A 12831-nucleotide genomic window follows, 5' to 3' on the forward strand; every position below is an offset into this window, starting at 1 on the left:
AGAATTGTGGCTTTGGGTTTGGGGCCTGGGCTTCGTAGGAGATGGAAAACCTCTGGTTATTGGTTAATTAATACATTAAAATAACTTTTATTTTCATAAGACAATAATTTTTGAAATTTCTAAAAGTATTCTGTTTACTTAAAAACTAGAGTGCCTTCCAACACGCTTTTTAAAATCGGTTTTTAGAATTAATCTATCTTCATAAATAAATTAAATAACTTTGATCTAATTTGAAGGGTCTTGGATTGGAAACCATAATTAATACTTTATGCATAAAAAAATGGATAAAAAATATCACTTAACAAAGGGTAACGATGCATAACCTTCTATATATATACATGAAATTAATTTTTATACGTAATATTATGTCATTACTTGTGGGCGAACATGCATTGTTGCATATATAGTTAGAAATAAATCCCCTAAAAATTAAAGTGACTACTATATATATATAATGATAAAATATTACCGTCACCCGCATGCATGCACCAACTAATATATATATATATATATATATATCAGAAGAATAACTGTCGGAACTTATTTCTGCAAATGAACATGAAGTTGGTAGCAGCCACAGCTTAATAATATGTACAATATTAGTGGACGAGATCACAAACTCATCTACATATGTGATCTAAGAAAAGTAACAGCTAATTAAGGTTTTTTATTCGCTAGTACATGCGATGGAGATCGAAGAGTAACCATGAGGGCAACTATATATATATATATATATATATGACATACTATTTGAGCTGAAATAAATAAAGCCTTGGACATTTGCCTAAGCAGCAAGCATTGCCCCGTTGCACAGTCCTACATTCAGCATTAACAAGCATTAGTATTACTATAATAACATATATATGATAAGAGGATATCTTTTATATGTGTGTGTGTGTGTGTGGAACTATTAGTTAAATCTGGAAAAAGGCATAGATCAAGAATATTTATATATATATATGTGATGAGGTATGAATTAATGAGATATATTTTATAGGGGATGCCCCTGAATCTGATCACCTTTGCAACGTCTCTGACAGGAAGCTTCAGATAGCCTTATTGGACAACCCTACAAAAGAAAACAAGAAAGATAATCAGATAAAGAGGGCTGAAGATTTAGAGACTGAATCACAGGTTAAAAGCTTATTTTTGAGATTCATGGGATTGTTGTTCATAATTTCTCTCTCTCTCTGCACCAGCTGTTAATGTTGAGAAGAATCCGAAACAAAGTTGTTACTGTCTCTCTCTCTACACCAGTGTTAATGTTGAGTACTATTCAAAATAAGTTCGTTAAAATTGGGATTTTAAGTTGTTATATGTATTTCCCGCATCACCCCGCATGGGCCAGACTCGGTCCGATAGACCGGCCCAATCACCCAAGGCCAAGAAGGCCCGGACGACCTCGTCAAGGAAGGTCCAGCCTCCACCAAAGATCCGAAACTCGTAAAGCGAGCGTATGGCGAGCTCCCGGCAATCCCCCAACGAGCTCGGAGCAATCGACTAACGAGCTCCTGAAATATCCTCCAGATCGCTGGACCATCCAGGTCGCTCGCCTGAAACCTCCAGCTCGCATGAGCGGCAAAGCTGCTGAGAAGTCAGATGTAGGGTCCGATCACTTTATCTGTAACAGCCCATGCCCCTCGTAATGAGGATCCCACTCCCGGTCTTGCGAAGGCGGTAAGAACTATTTGTCCCCCATTATACAAACACTGTATTTTTATATATTATCTAGATTGTAAAAGTCCCTCATGAAAAATGGAAATAAAGGAGGCCATGAGGGGCAAGGAGGAGGGACAAGAAAAATATAATCAGATACCGCCACTCTGGGAGAATGATCAGATGGCGGCCGTGGACTAGGCATCGTTCTGGCCGAACCACGTAAAAGATTCTGGTGTACACGCTTGGAACGTGGGGGGAGGGGTTTTCTTCCTTCCTTCTCGGTATTTTTGGATGGACTCACCGCGGCCCAAAACGAATCACGGTCGGCCGAAATCAAACGTCGACATAAGTAAAATTGAAGAATGATTTATAAAATTGAATCATAAACTCCGATCGTAAATTAGTAAGATTTTAAAACTAATTAAAAATACTATTTAAAATATGTAAATATATATTCAGAATAATATAATTTTATAAAAAATTAATTAATATTACTTAATAACATAATTACTACAATTTACAATCATATTCTTTATGAATAAAATATATGTATGTAGCTATTTCAAAATAAATTCATCTATTAATTTTAAAACTATTAAATAATATGAAATTTTAAAATATTAGATCCATCATTTGTCATCATCCATCAATAATAAAAAATTTAAATATTAATTTATATATAATATAAAATTTAAAATTTACTAAGTTTACGAGAGTTTACCAACCGAGTTTATAGTATTGAATTGCAAGTCAACTCTGATTCTATGAAAATCTAAATTTGTAAGCGAGTTGACTCGCTTAAAATTACATGACTCGTAAACTTGTACGAGTTGACTCGTGAGTTTAACATTCTATATGTTCTAATTAGGTTGTTGAATCTGCATACAATAACTGCCTAGATTTCTGCTGAAGAAACTATGAACAAAAAGTTCTAGTTTTAATACTATATAAAGATGAAAGCAAATGCATTGACTGCCTAGGTATTAACCATTAATTAGGAATCTCAGTGGTGTAATCCTAGGCAAGTAAACTTAATGAAAGAGCTCCAAGATCAAGAGGGTGAAACTTTAGGTTACCTAATTACATAAATTCTACTGGCCTCTATTCCTTCAATCCAAAAAAAAAAAAAAACATAAATTCTAGTAAACATGTCCATGCATAGAGACAGTAGTCATTTGAAAAATATAAGACTTGTCTACAACCGGATCACACAATTTACTTATAGAATTTAAAAAAAAAATGGAGAAAGTTTAATGTCGTTTGATCACTCACTAGACTTACCTGCAGGATCTCTAAAATGGATAGTCTACTAATCAATATCTATAAAGTTACATTTTATAATAGATAATTGTAAATCCTCTCTCTAGGTTAGTGCTTGTCAAAAAGAGTTGCGAAAGAGCTTGTCTGATCTCTATGTTCTCTCAAGATATGTGTCTTTGAAAGCATCAGTCATAGCTTAACCCTTTTCTTTTTTTCATAAATAAAATGAATGTTGATTAAGACAATAAAGTTTATATTAAAGAACCATGAGAAATAGCAGTCACACTCAAGACTTCTCAATACAAAACAATAAGTTTCTAGTCAAACAAATGGTTAATCAAATAGAGCACCAAACTTTCTTTCTTTCTTTTTTTTTTTTAATTACTTGATGAGAATAAGGGAAAGACAAAGACACCATACATTCCCTCAAAAGGGGCAAGTGAACGGAGAAGAACTCAAGTGATAGAACTAAAGGAACAAACCTAACTACCTAGCTAAGACACAAACCAAAACAACAACAAACCAAGGGCATAGGCTAAATACACATTAACCAAAACTAACCTTTAAGTCGAAGATCAAAGAGCCAAAACAAAAGACCATCAAAATCCCACAACTGCCATCTTCCAACATATTTGAAGAGGCAAAATTAAGGTCATGTTTAGATGTTTATCAAAATCCCATGGACGAATAAGCAATAGAATGTCAATAAATTAAAGAACTCAAAATTGCTTCGAGGCCTCGAGAATTTTGGAGATGAGCTTTAGATAACCTTAATTATGGCTAAGAGATGCTTCAATGGGGTTTATTAGAGATCATGGGGAAAGCTTGCAAATGTGGGAACATGGGTCAACTGAAAACTAGCAAACAAAGTCCACCTAGCAAGGAAGGGTGAGAGGTTTTATACATGTTAGGTTGCTAAAACTATTATATATTAGCATAAAGTTGTACTATTGATGTTGTTAGGCATAAGCTCTAGATCAGATGAAATTGGATCTATCCCATGATCCCGTGGCCAGAAAAACGAGACTTGAACCAAATTTAATAAGACTAAGATGATTGTTTAGTATATCCAACAAAGATCTTGAGTAGAGGTTGCAATGGGATGAAGATATGGAGCCATTGTGAGATCGGGGGCAATAAGGAGATATGCGTATTAACAATAACAACGAGTTTTGGAAATAGATATTTGGAATGACAGCAGGTGTATCTAAACCAACAATGAGATGGGCATCAAGGGCGACAACTTGCAAATTAGGAAATAGAGACCATGGTCTGCTGTTTGTTCTTGATCTTCTCATTGACCAAGATGGCATGCTTTGGAGCGCTTTTCGCCTTAGAGTTTGATCTCACATGGAGTTGTTCCTTATTTTCTATTCCATGTTCCTCCGTTGTTTTCCTTCGTTGTTGTTTTCATCTAGTCGTGTGTAGATTTTGAGTGTCTATTTTCGCTTATGTGTGTTTGTTCTCTAGGGTATGTCCTAGTTTGTGTTCTGTACAGACGTTTTCATTCTATTTATACATATCTCTTTTACTTAAAAGAAAAAAGAAATAGAGACCATGGTTGAAAACTATGGTGATGGGATAGGGTTTTAAGCTTAATGGAGGCAACAACAATGGTACAAATCTAAGGTTAAGAATGATCAGAGGGAAAATAGGAAGTATGAGAATAGGTCAAAAGGGGATAGTTTAATTTGGAGAATATGGAAGAATAGAGGTCGGTGAGGATAATAGGGGAATGAGCAACCGTAAGGCTCAAAGAGAAGAAACCCCCTAACTTGGAAAGTCAGGGAGGGAGAAGGGGAGAAAGATGAGCCCTACATTGAGAAAGGCCTTAGATAGCAACGGGATAATGGCATGTTTTGGCAATAATAAGCACTTTCTTGCTTTGACATTGGCTAATTACATCATTTAACACTCCTCTACAATCAATGACATGTTTTGGTGGTTGATACATACATGCAAGAAGCAAACAAGAAGAAAAGGGATGCTCAGTTGCTAATTAAAAGACAAAGGAATTGATATAACCGAGCTACACAAAAGATTGTTGATATTGTTTCAAAAAGAAGAGTGAGATGTGAAATGGGAATACCTCAAAGATATTTGGATTGTAAAATGGATTACAAGAGGATATTGGAGAAGGCCTAATTCAAATTGAAACTATATATAGCTCGAAGATGCTACTAAGTTGGAGGAGCAATATACTAATTGAGCAAGCAGTCAAAAACATTCTAGATAAAAAGATCAATATTAGTAAAAGGGCGATCCAAGCCCTAACAAAAAAAAAAAAAGTTGCTATTGAGCTAGAGCAAAAGAACATATATATGAGGTATCCATTAGTTGGAATCAAGATAGCTTTTAGGCCTTTAAAGTGAAGAGGCTTTAATTAGACTATTGAGATGTTGCCACTTTTAATGGCATTGAATTGGTTTTTTTTTTTTTTATCGGGAAAGGTAAAAAATTATAAATAGTAACAAACTGTACAAATACCACTGGGCATACCCAGTGGTATTAGGTTAGTTAGTTGGCATGTTAGTAAATTTTGAATTAGTTTTATTAGTAGATATTGGCGCATGAGGAAGAATATAACAATTCCTTCTTCTCTATTCCATTTCTGCTTTTCTCTGTTCTTGATATCATCTTCTTTAATCACCTCCTCTAATATGCAATTCTTTTCTTCTACAATAGCCGATCATTGGCTTCATAGTGAGTTTCTATTGAGATAACTCCTCAAATTTTAGTTTGATTAAGATTGTTATCTTATATGATAAGACTAATCTTTAGCAGATGATTTTAAATAGGGGATTAGGATAGGTTTAGGCAATCTAATTCTAATATGATTGTGATTTGGTGCGGGTAAATAGGCAGCTATGGTTCAAAGTTTGATGGACTCTTCCCAATAATATGTGGAGAGAGATATTCAAATCATTATGGTTGTATGTAGACCTAACCACGGTTCGGTTAAAACTGTAAATTGAATCGGAACTGTTCTTTTAAAAATCGATTTGAAACTATGTTTTCACTTTCGATTCAAAAGCTAGAACTAGAACCGAAGACTTACGATTGGGTTCTGATTCTTAAAAATAAAAAACTAGAACCGAAATTGAAATTGAAACCGGTTCAAATTGTTAAAAAATAAATTAAATAAATATAAAATATATAATACAATACACAATAATCGATATATCTGAAAATAATTCCAATTAAGATAAGGGGGTTACAAATTCAAATGGCAAGTGAACTACATAGGTTTTGATTCCTTTAAACCCCCAAAAGATACATAGTCAACTTAATTTATATAAATTAAGTTCAAATCTTTTTTTTTTCTTTTTTATTAAATCGATTTGAATTGAAACTGGAACTCTTGAGAACCAGAACAGAACCGTCAGGGAACTAGAACCAGAACAGAACCGTCAGGAAACTAAAACCAGAACCATCTATAGATGGTTCGGTTCTAAAACCATGGTCAAGTCTAGTTGTATACCTTGCATGTACCATAAACTTGATAACTAGAATCTTGATATATGATGTGATCATTTATTTAAAATTGTTAGATTAATTTGTTTTAACTAATGAATTATCCCCTTGTGATAAGACAACGAACATAGATAGCTAAGTCGAACTACATTAATTTTTTATTTATTATTATTTTTCATTTAATTTCTATTTATCATTCTTGATTTTCACAATTCAAGTGTCATGTTCATAACAGATGGTTCCATGTTTGAGAGAGCCAGAAAAATATGACTTGATTAAAACCTAAGAATATGACCCACAAAAAAACTAAAAATCTTCACATATAAAGTAGGGTTTCTTAGGACTATATAAGGTGAAGCTTGAACAAAAGAATAAATATTTACATTTTCACATTAATTTCTCCATTGGATGCAAAACTTAAAGAAGAAAAATAGATAATCATATATATTGTAAAACAAATCATATTTCCAGAAAAAAAAAAATAGTCCCTTTCACACTGTTTGCTAGTACGTAGAATCACTACGTTTAGTTAAAATAATGTTAGAGGGCATGACGAAAGACAATTATCAGTATACGTGGTAGTTACATAATAGTGTTTGATTGACATTATAACAAAATCTGTTAAGTGTAGTATTACAATAAAATCTATTAAGTATTCTTTTATCTTTCTAATCAAACACTATTATGTTGTACTGATGATTGTGATTAGTCATGCCCTGTAGCATTACTCATTTAGTTGAGGCTAGCCTACCTCGGTTCTCTACATTGTCTCCCTTGTGCAATTGGCTGACTTTACTTGCTTTCGTTAATAATGTTGTGCCAAACATCAATACACACACACACAAATTCCTTCTGACTCAACAACGGAACTAAATTCATTTATCCTTGACTTACCAAAGAAATCATTTATACTTGAACTCACCAAACTCCTTGCTTGGGATATTAAAAGCAACTGGATATGAGATACCTAATTTTGTACGTAGAAATTAAATCCCCATGCAAGAACATAACTTCTTCTCGAAATACAGAAACCTAACTTGGTAATTTACTGAAAATTTGAAGGAGTGAACTGAAAGGAAATATAATGAATAGAAGTATAAATCCTAAGAAGCCCTTATAAAATTTTATTAGATAGTGAATATAATGAATTATTTAAATGTATATGTTTGAATCCTGTCAGCCACAAGACTAGATATAAATATAAGAAAATCATCAAGCATGGATGTGCAAGTATTATACACAAATGGTAGCGTAGCCAACAGCAGATATATTGGCAAGCAATGACCCATATGATCAACAAATATAAGGAGAAACAAGGAGCAGCTAGTTGACAAAACTCTTGGCAACGAGTTTATTATACAATTCGAGTGACCTATGTGTGTGTGTGTGTGTAATCCAATTCTAGTTCTAGTTGTTTGTGGTAAGATTGGCGAAATGTGTACGAGCTTGCAAGAATCTAGATATACTTGCCACTGCCTCAAGTTGTATGTAAAACTCATGCAAAAATACGCAGAATCCGGGTGAAAAATTTGAAAGCAACTTGTGGGTAGAATTATTAAATAATGAAACCACATAAACAGTGTTTTGATCGCGATCTGATGTGAGAGAGAGTACTGTTCCGCTCGTGGTTACCATTTCTAAAGGGTACAAGATGTTTAAAATCAAGGTTTGTAGTGACGGTTCTTAGTGAAATCCTGGTTCAAATCTTGAAAATCATTGTACAAAATTAGGGTTTCTCAATCATCTAAGATTAGGGTTTCTTATGAAGGGTACTTGGATCACTCAAGTTAATGCATTCTCACCATCGAAAACCTCTAATATATACCTGTTTATCTGCAACCCTTCTGAAGCTGAATCTGATAATAAAAAAAAGACAGAAATTTGAACGCTTCAAAGTATATGTAAATATCATCTATATGTGTGTGTGTGTGCGTGTGTGTATACTTACTATTTCTCTCGTGAAGCTAAAAGACTTCTAACCGGATTGTTTCGAAGCCACGAGCTCGTGATTCGGCTTGATCTTCCTCTTCTTCTTCTTCTTGTACGGAATTCCTCTCGCTTTCGCTTGGGACTCCTTAACTTCGCGTAAATAAACACGAATTGCTCCATTGCCAAAAGGGTTTGTCTCCGGCAAGCCCCCGTGCTCTTCATAGGCAGCCCTGAGCCGTCCGATCAATGCATCGAGGCTTCCCCAAGCTTGCCGGAGAGGACACGTGCACGGAGCAGGAGGGTCCGGTTGTCCGAAGAAGACGCAGCCATGTAAGTGAACCTTAGTCTTCCCGAACTGGTCCAGGTACCGGAGGAATTCGAGGACGTGGTTGCAGTTACACTGTGATAGTGAAACCGGCGGCCTGTGGTTCCTCAAATACTGGCCGAAGGTGTTCCAGTCGCGGCGCTTCTGGGACTCGTAGCGGCTGAGGGGAGGCTGGGGCTGGTGGTCGCCGGCGGATCTTGAGGAGCCTTCGGCTGAATCTTTCCCTTTTTCGGACATCGACATGGCTGGTGAAGAAGAACTGTTGTGCATTTTTGGAAAGAACTACAGGGAAAGAGAGGGGGAGAAGGTGAATTAAAATGGTGGGGCACTGGGAAAAGCTGAAGATCACATCTTAGAGCAGAGAGGGGACATAGCCGGGCCCCATGGAGAGCTGCTTTTCTTCTCTCTCTTTCTCTCTCTCTCTCATTTTCAAGTTCTCTTTTTAATATTACACTACTACTGGCTTTGCACTAACCATACTTTTGAATTGAATTTATAATTATTGTACACAATTTTTATCATGTTTACTTCACTTGAACTATAGCGGTAAATTGAAATCTTAGATTCTGTTTGATTCACCATCTTTTTTTTCATGAAAAATAGTCATTTTTTACTCAAATTTTAACTTTTGAGGTGTTTGATTGATCAATTATTTTTATAAAAAATATTTTCGAACTTATGATCACGTGATATTATTTTTTCACTTTTGTTGAAATTAATTTTCTCCCAAGGGGTAAATGAAATTTTCTATGAAAATAGAAAACTCACCCACCACATAGCTAGCCTTTCCTTTCCACCATCGCCCATCAACGAAGAAGAGAAAAGAAGGATCGACCAAATTTGGCGATTGTAGCAGCCAACGATGAGTAGTGAGGATCAGGTAGATCCAAAGATTGTAGCGGCCATTGGCGAGCAGTGAGGATCGACCATCAGTAAACGGATGCATTGTAGGAGGAAGATAGCCACGATGATGACAGCAACGGCAATGGTAGTGGTGATGGCTAGTAAGGATTGATCATCGGTGAATGGACGCGTTGTAAGAGAAAGATGGCAGCGGCACCTAGTGACGACGACAGTGGTGCAACCAATCAAAGTGGGTTTGGGAGAGAGAGAGATGGGGGAGGCATGAAGAAGAAGTGGGTTTGGGAGAAGGAAAGGAGAGAAAGAGGTGGGTTTAGGGAGGGAATTTCACGAAAAATTATTGTAATCAAATATAAAAAATTAAAAAGTATGATAATTTCTAGATTAAAAATTAAATCAATTAAATACTCTTAATTGATAATTTTCATGTAAATAATTTCTAGATAATTGAATTATCTAGAACTTATTTTCTTTTTATGCAAGTTTTACACTTGCAATCAAATGCACCCTTAGTTGTATTCTTTTATATACGAAGACAAAATATATTGTTAAATTCATACAAGAGAATTCTATAATTAATTTGTATAATTTTCAAGATTGAGTTGTGCTTTTTTTTTTTTACTAATTAAATACAAAAAATCTATAAGTAACAACTATAAGGAGGGTGAAATTCAAGCCAAATTCAGAGAGATTTGAAACTTAATCATATTTTGACTACATTAATGGCATTGTTCGTGGAAATCCCATATCTACTTTTTTGTACATATGGTGATTATAAATTTCGTGATGAGAAAAATAATTCTATATTATTAAAAGTCAATAATTCAATAATGGAATATAAGAACACAAAAAAACTATGTTAAACATAAAAACCATGCATGTTCATAATTCAACATGCAGGCACTTCTAGATTAAAACTTTAACCACATCAATACTATTGCTTCTTAATCCATATTAATTGGTGCATAAAATTAGTTTGTGGCAACGGCTTTTGTTTAGGAATCATAATTAAACGAACAAATTAACTAAACTTTTTATGAGCTTAATGCGATATCTTTCGATCCCGTCATAATGAAATAAATTAATGACCTATTCAAATAATTTATATTTTAAAATTGTTATTAACAAATTATTTTGTGATTGATTTTTGTTTGTAGACTGGATACTATTTTGCTCGACCAGATAAAAAAAAAAAAATGGAATCCGACTTTGTTTAGTGAATCCATAAGGTCAGATTTGATTCTAAAATTTGCTCCCTGCATGTAAATTGTAGGATCAAGTGTGAAGTAACTGTTCCTGGCATTAGCAGCACTAACTTAGCATTAATAATAGTCGACAGGATAAAATAATATATCCTTGCACTGTTGCTGATGCTCTAGTGGTCGATGTGTCTGTCTCACTGTCTTTTCGAAATTTTCTTGGGAAAATGGGCTGGAAAACTGCGGAATATCAAATATGAAGCTCTTAACCCTATTTGGGAAATCTACATGCATTGCATGCAAATTACTACATAAGTTCTTCTTATCTGGGCGTGGACTCATGGCAATGGAAAGTGCTTTATGGCAGTGGTTTGATGACTTTATCTCCATCTGTTCATGGTACATCACTACCCATTTATGTGTGTAGGGTTTTTCTTTTTCTTTTTTTCTCATAAACTCTTATATGGGAAATTCTACTTGAATAGTGATGATTTTACTGGTAAAATATAAGAACAGTATTTTTCAGGTAAGAGCTTTCTTGTAAAAGCATTGCAGTACTGGGATAATTAAGAAAATTACAAGCATGAGTCGAGCCCAAAAAAGGCAGTTACACTGAGACGAGCTGAAGCCAACTGAATAAGCTAACATAATTGAATAGCCTAACATATCATAACTACAAACTAAATTGGAATACTATAAAACATAAATACAATCAAAAACTAATTAAAAGACTGATACCACAACAAGCGAAAGCCCAAAAAAATACAAACAAAAACTAAGGCTACATACCAGCCACAAAACACAGAAAACCCGACGTCCAGCCACAAGCCTCAAATCGAATGTGTCTTAGCAAAGCAAGATTAATTTTTAGAAATTCAATGGTAGAGACCAAACCGTATGTCTAGCAACAAGACGTACGAGAGGAAGTTGGTCAAGCTACGTACAATAAATAAGGCCTGGAAGACTAGTGTATGAGGAAAGGAGATTTTGCGTCTGAAATACGTACTCCAACAAGGAGGAAAGAAAAAATGGAGCCAAGGGAAAAGAAAGAGGCAAGGAGGTCAAATCACATCTATGAACAAAGGAGAGTCAATCAACTAGGTTGCACGGGTTCGTCGAAGGACACCAGTGGCAGATACAATCAAAAAAAAGTGACGATAGCGATGACTGGCAGCGGCGAACTCTCCACTCCCGCATGACCCCTAAGGAAAGATCCAATAAAATTTCAAAAATGTTATTGTCATATTTTTTGATTAAATATATAAAAAAAATATTTTGCTCTTGAAAAAGTAATATTCGTTTTGAGCAAAAAAATATTCATGTTGATGGAAAATGAAAGCAGCTTAAGGATATATATATTTGGTCGGACGGAATGGAAATCTAGAGGGAATAGGAATGGATATGAAATTCTCACAAAATGTTGTTTAGTTGCTACGCAAGAATGAAATGAAATGATCAATTCTTTCAAATTGATAGAAAGTCTCCCCATTCAATGGAATGGGTATAATAATTGCAATTTTAGCTCAAATTTGATACGAAGAATCCCTCCTGTAGATACGGCCATTGTCGCCACCGCCATCCACCCCCTGCCGCCAAAGAAAGACCCATCTTCTCAACCTCTAACACCATGCACCTCTCTCCTCTGCTAGTGACACCATGACCATCAATCCTCTTCTCTGTCACCGTCGTATATATAGAACACTAGAAATCACCGCAACCTTTCATTATACCCATTCAATGGTCGAAAATAATTTGTTAATATATATTAAATAATTATATGGGATTTTGAAATTAAATGTCATTTTTATAAGGTTTTTCAATTTTTATAATATAAAAAGATATTTTTGTGAATTATTTATTTTTATCATTCCATTCCATTCTATCAAAATCAAGACGTATTAAATATAACAAAAGAATGGAAATGGTCATTTAATTTCCATTTTTATCAAACATAGCGATGGAATAGAATAATCACAAATGTGATATAAGTCATCTTACAATATAACTCAAAGAAAAAAAAATATTTTATAGATTTTTTATAATATATTTACACACAACCATAACCAATCACATTTGAATTTTTATAGTTTTAAAATCATTATGATAAAGTTTTTATTTCCTTTT

The 12831-nt window shown here is 34.4% G+C and overlaps 1 protein-coding gene across 4 annotated transcripts; it reads right to left on the bottom strand.

Annotated features, from left to right (window-relative positions):
- Positions 1-581: 581 nt before the first annotated feature.
- On the bottom strand, positions 582-9086 carry LOC127807346 (protein LIGHT-DEPENDENT SHORT HYPOCOTYLS 10-like). 4 transcript variants are annotated; one of them, XR_008024645.1, is made up of 4 exons: positions 8342-9086; positions 8219-8249; positions 1021-1069; positions 582-816 (listed from the first exon to the last, which is right to left on the bottom strand). XR_008024645.1 is itself a non-coding variant. In XM_052345090.1 (4 exons), exons 1-3 carry the CDS (start codon positions 8915-8917, stop codon positions 1057-1059), a joined length of 588 nt encoding a protein of 195 aa, XP_052201050.1. In that variant the 5' UTR covers positions 8918-9086; the 3' UTR covers positions 582-816; positions 1021-1056. The 4 variants fall into 4 exon arrangements, 2 of the variants coding, with proteins under 2 accessions (XP_052201050.1, XP_052201051.1); XM_052345090.1 differs by having other exon boundaries at positions 8374-9086; XR_008024644.1 differs by lacking the exon at positions 8219-8249.
- Positions 9087-12831: the final 3745 nt, after the last annotated feature.

The sequence above is a fragment of the Diospyros lotus genome, chromosome 8 (assembly GCF_014633365.1).
Source record: "Diospyros lotus cultivar Yz01 chromosome 8, ASM1463336v1, whole genome shotgun sequence".
Taxonomy (NCBI): domain Eukaryota; kingdom Viridiplantae; phylum Streptophyta; class Magnoliopsida; order Ericales; family Ebenaceae; genus Diospyros; species Diospyros lotus.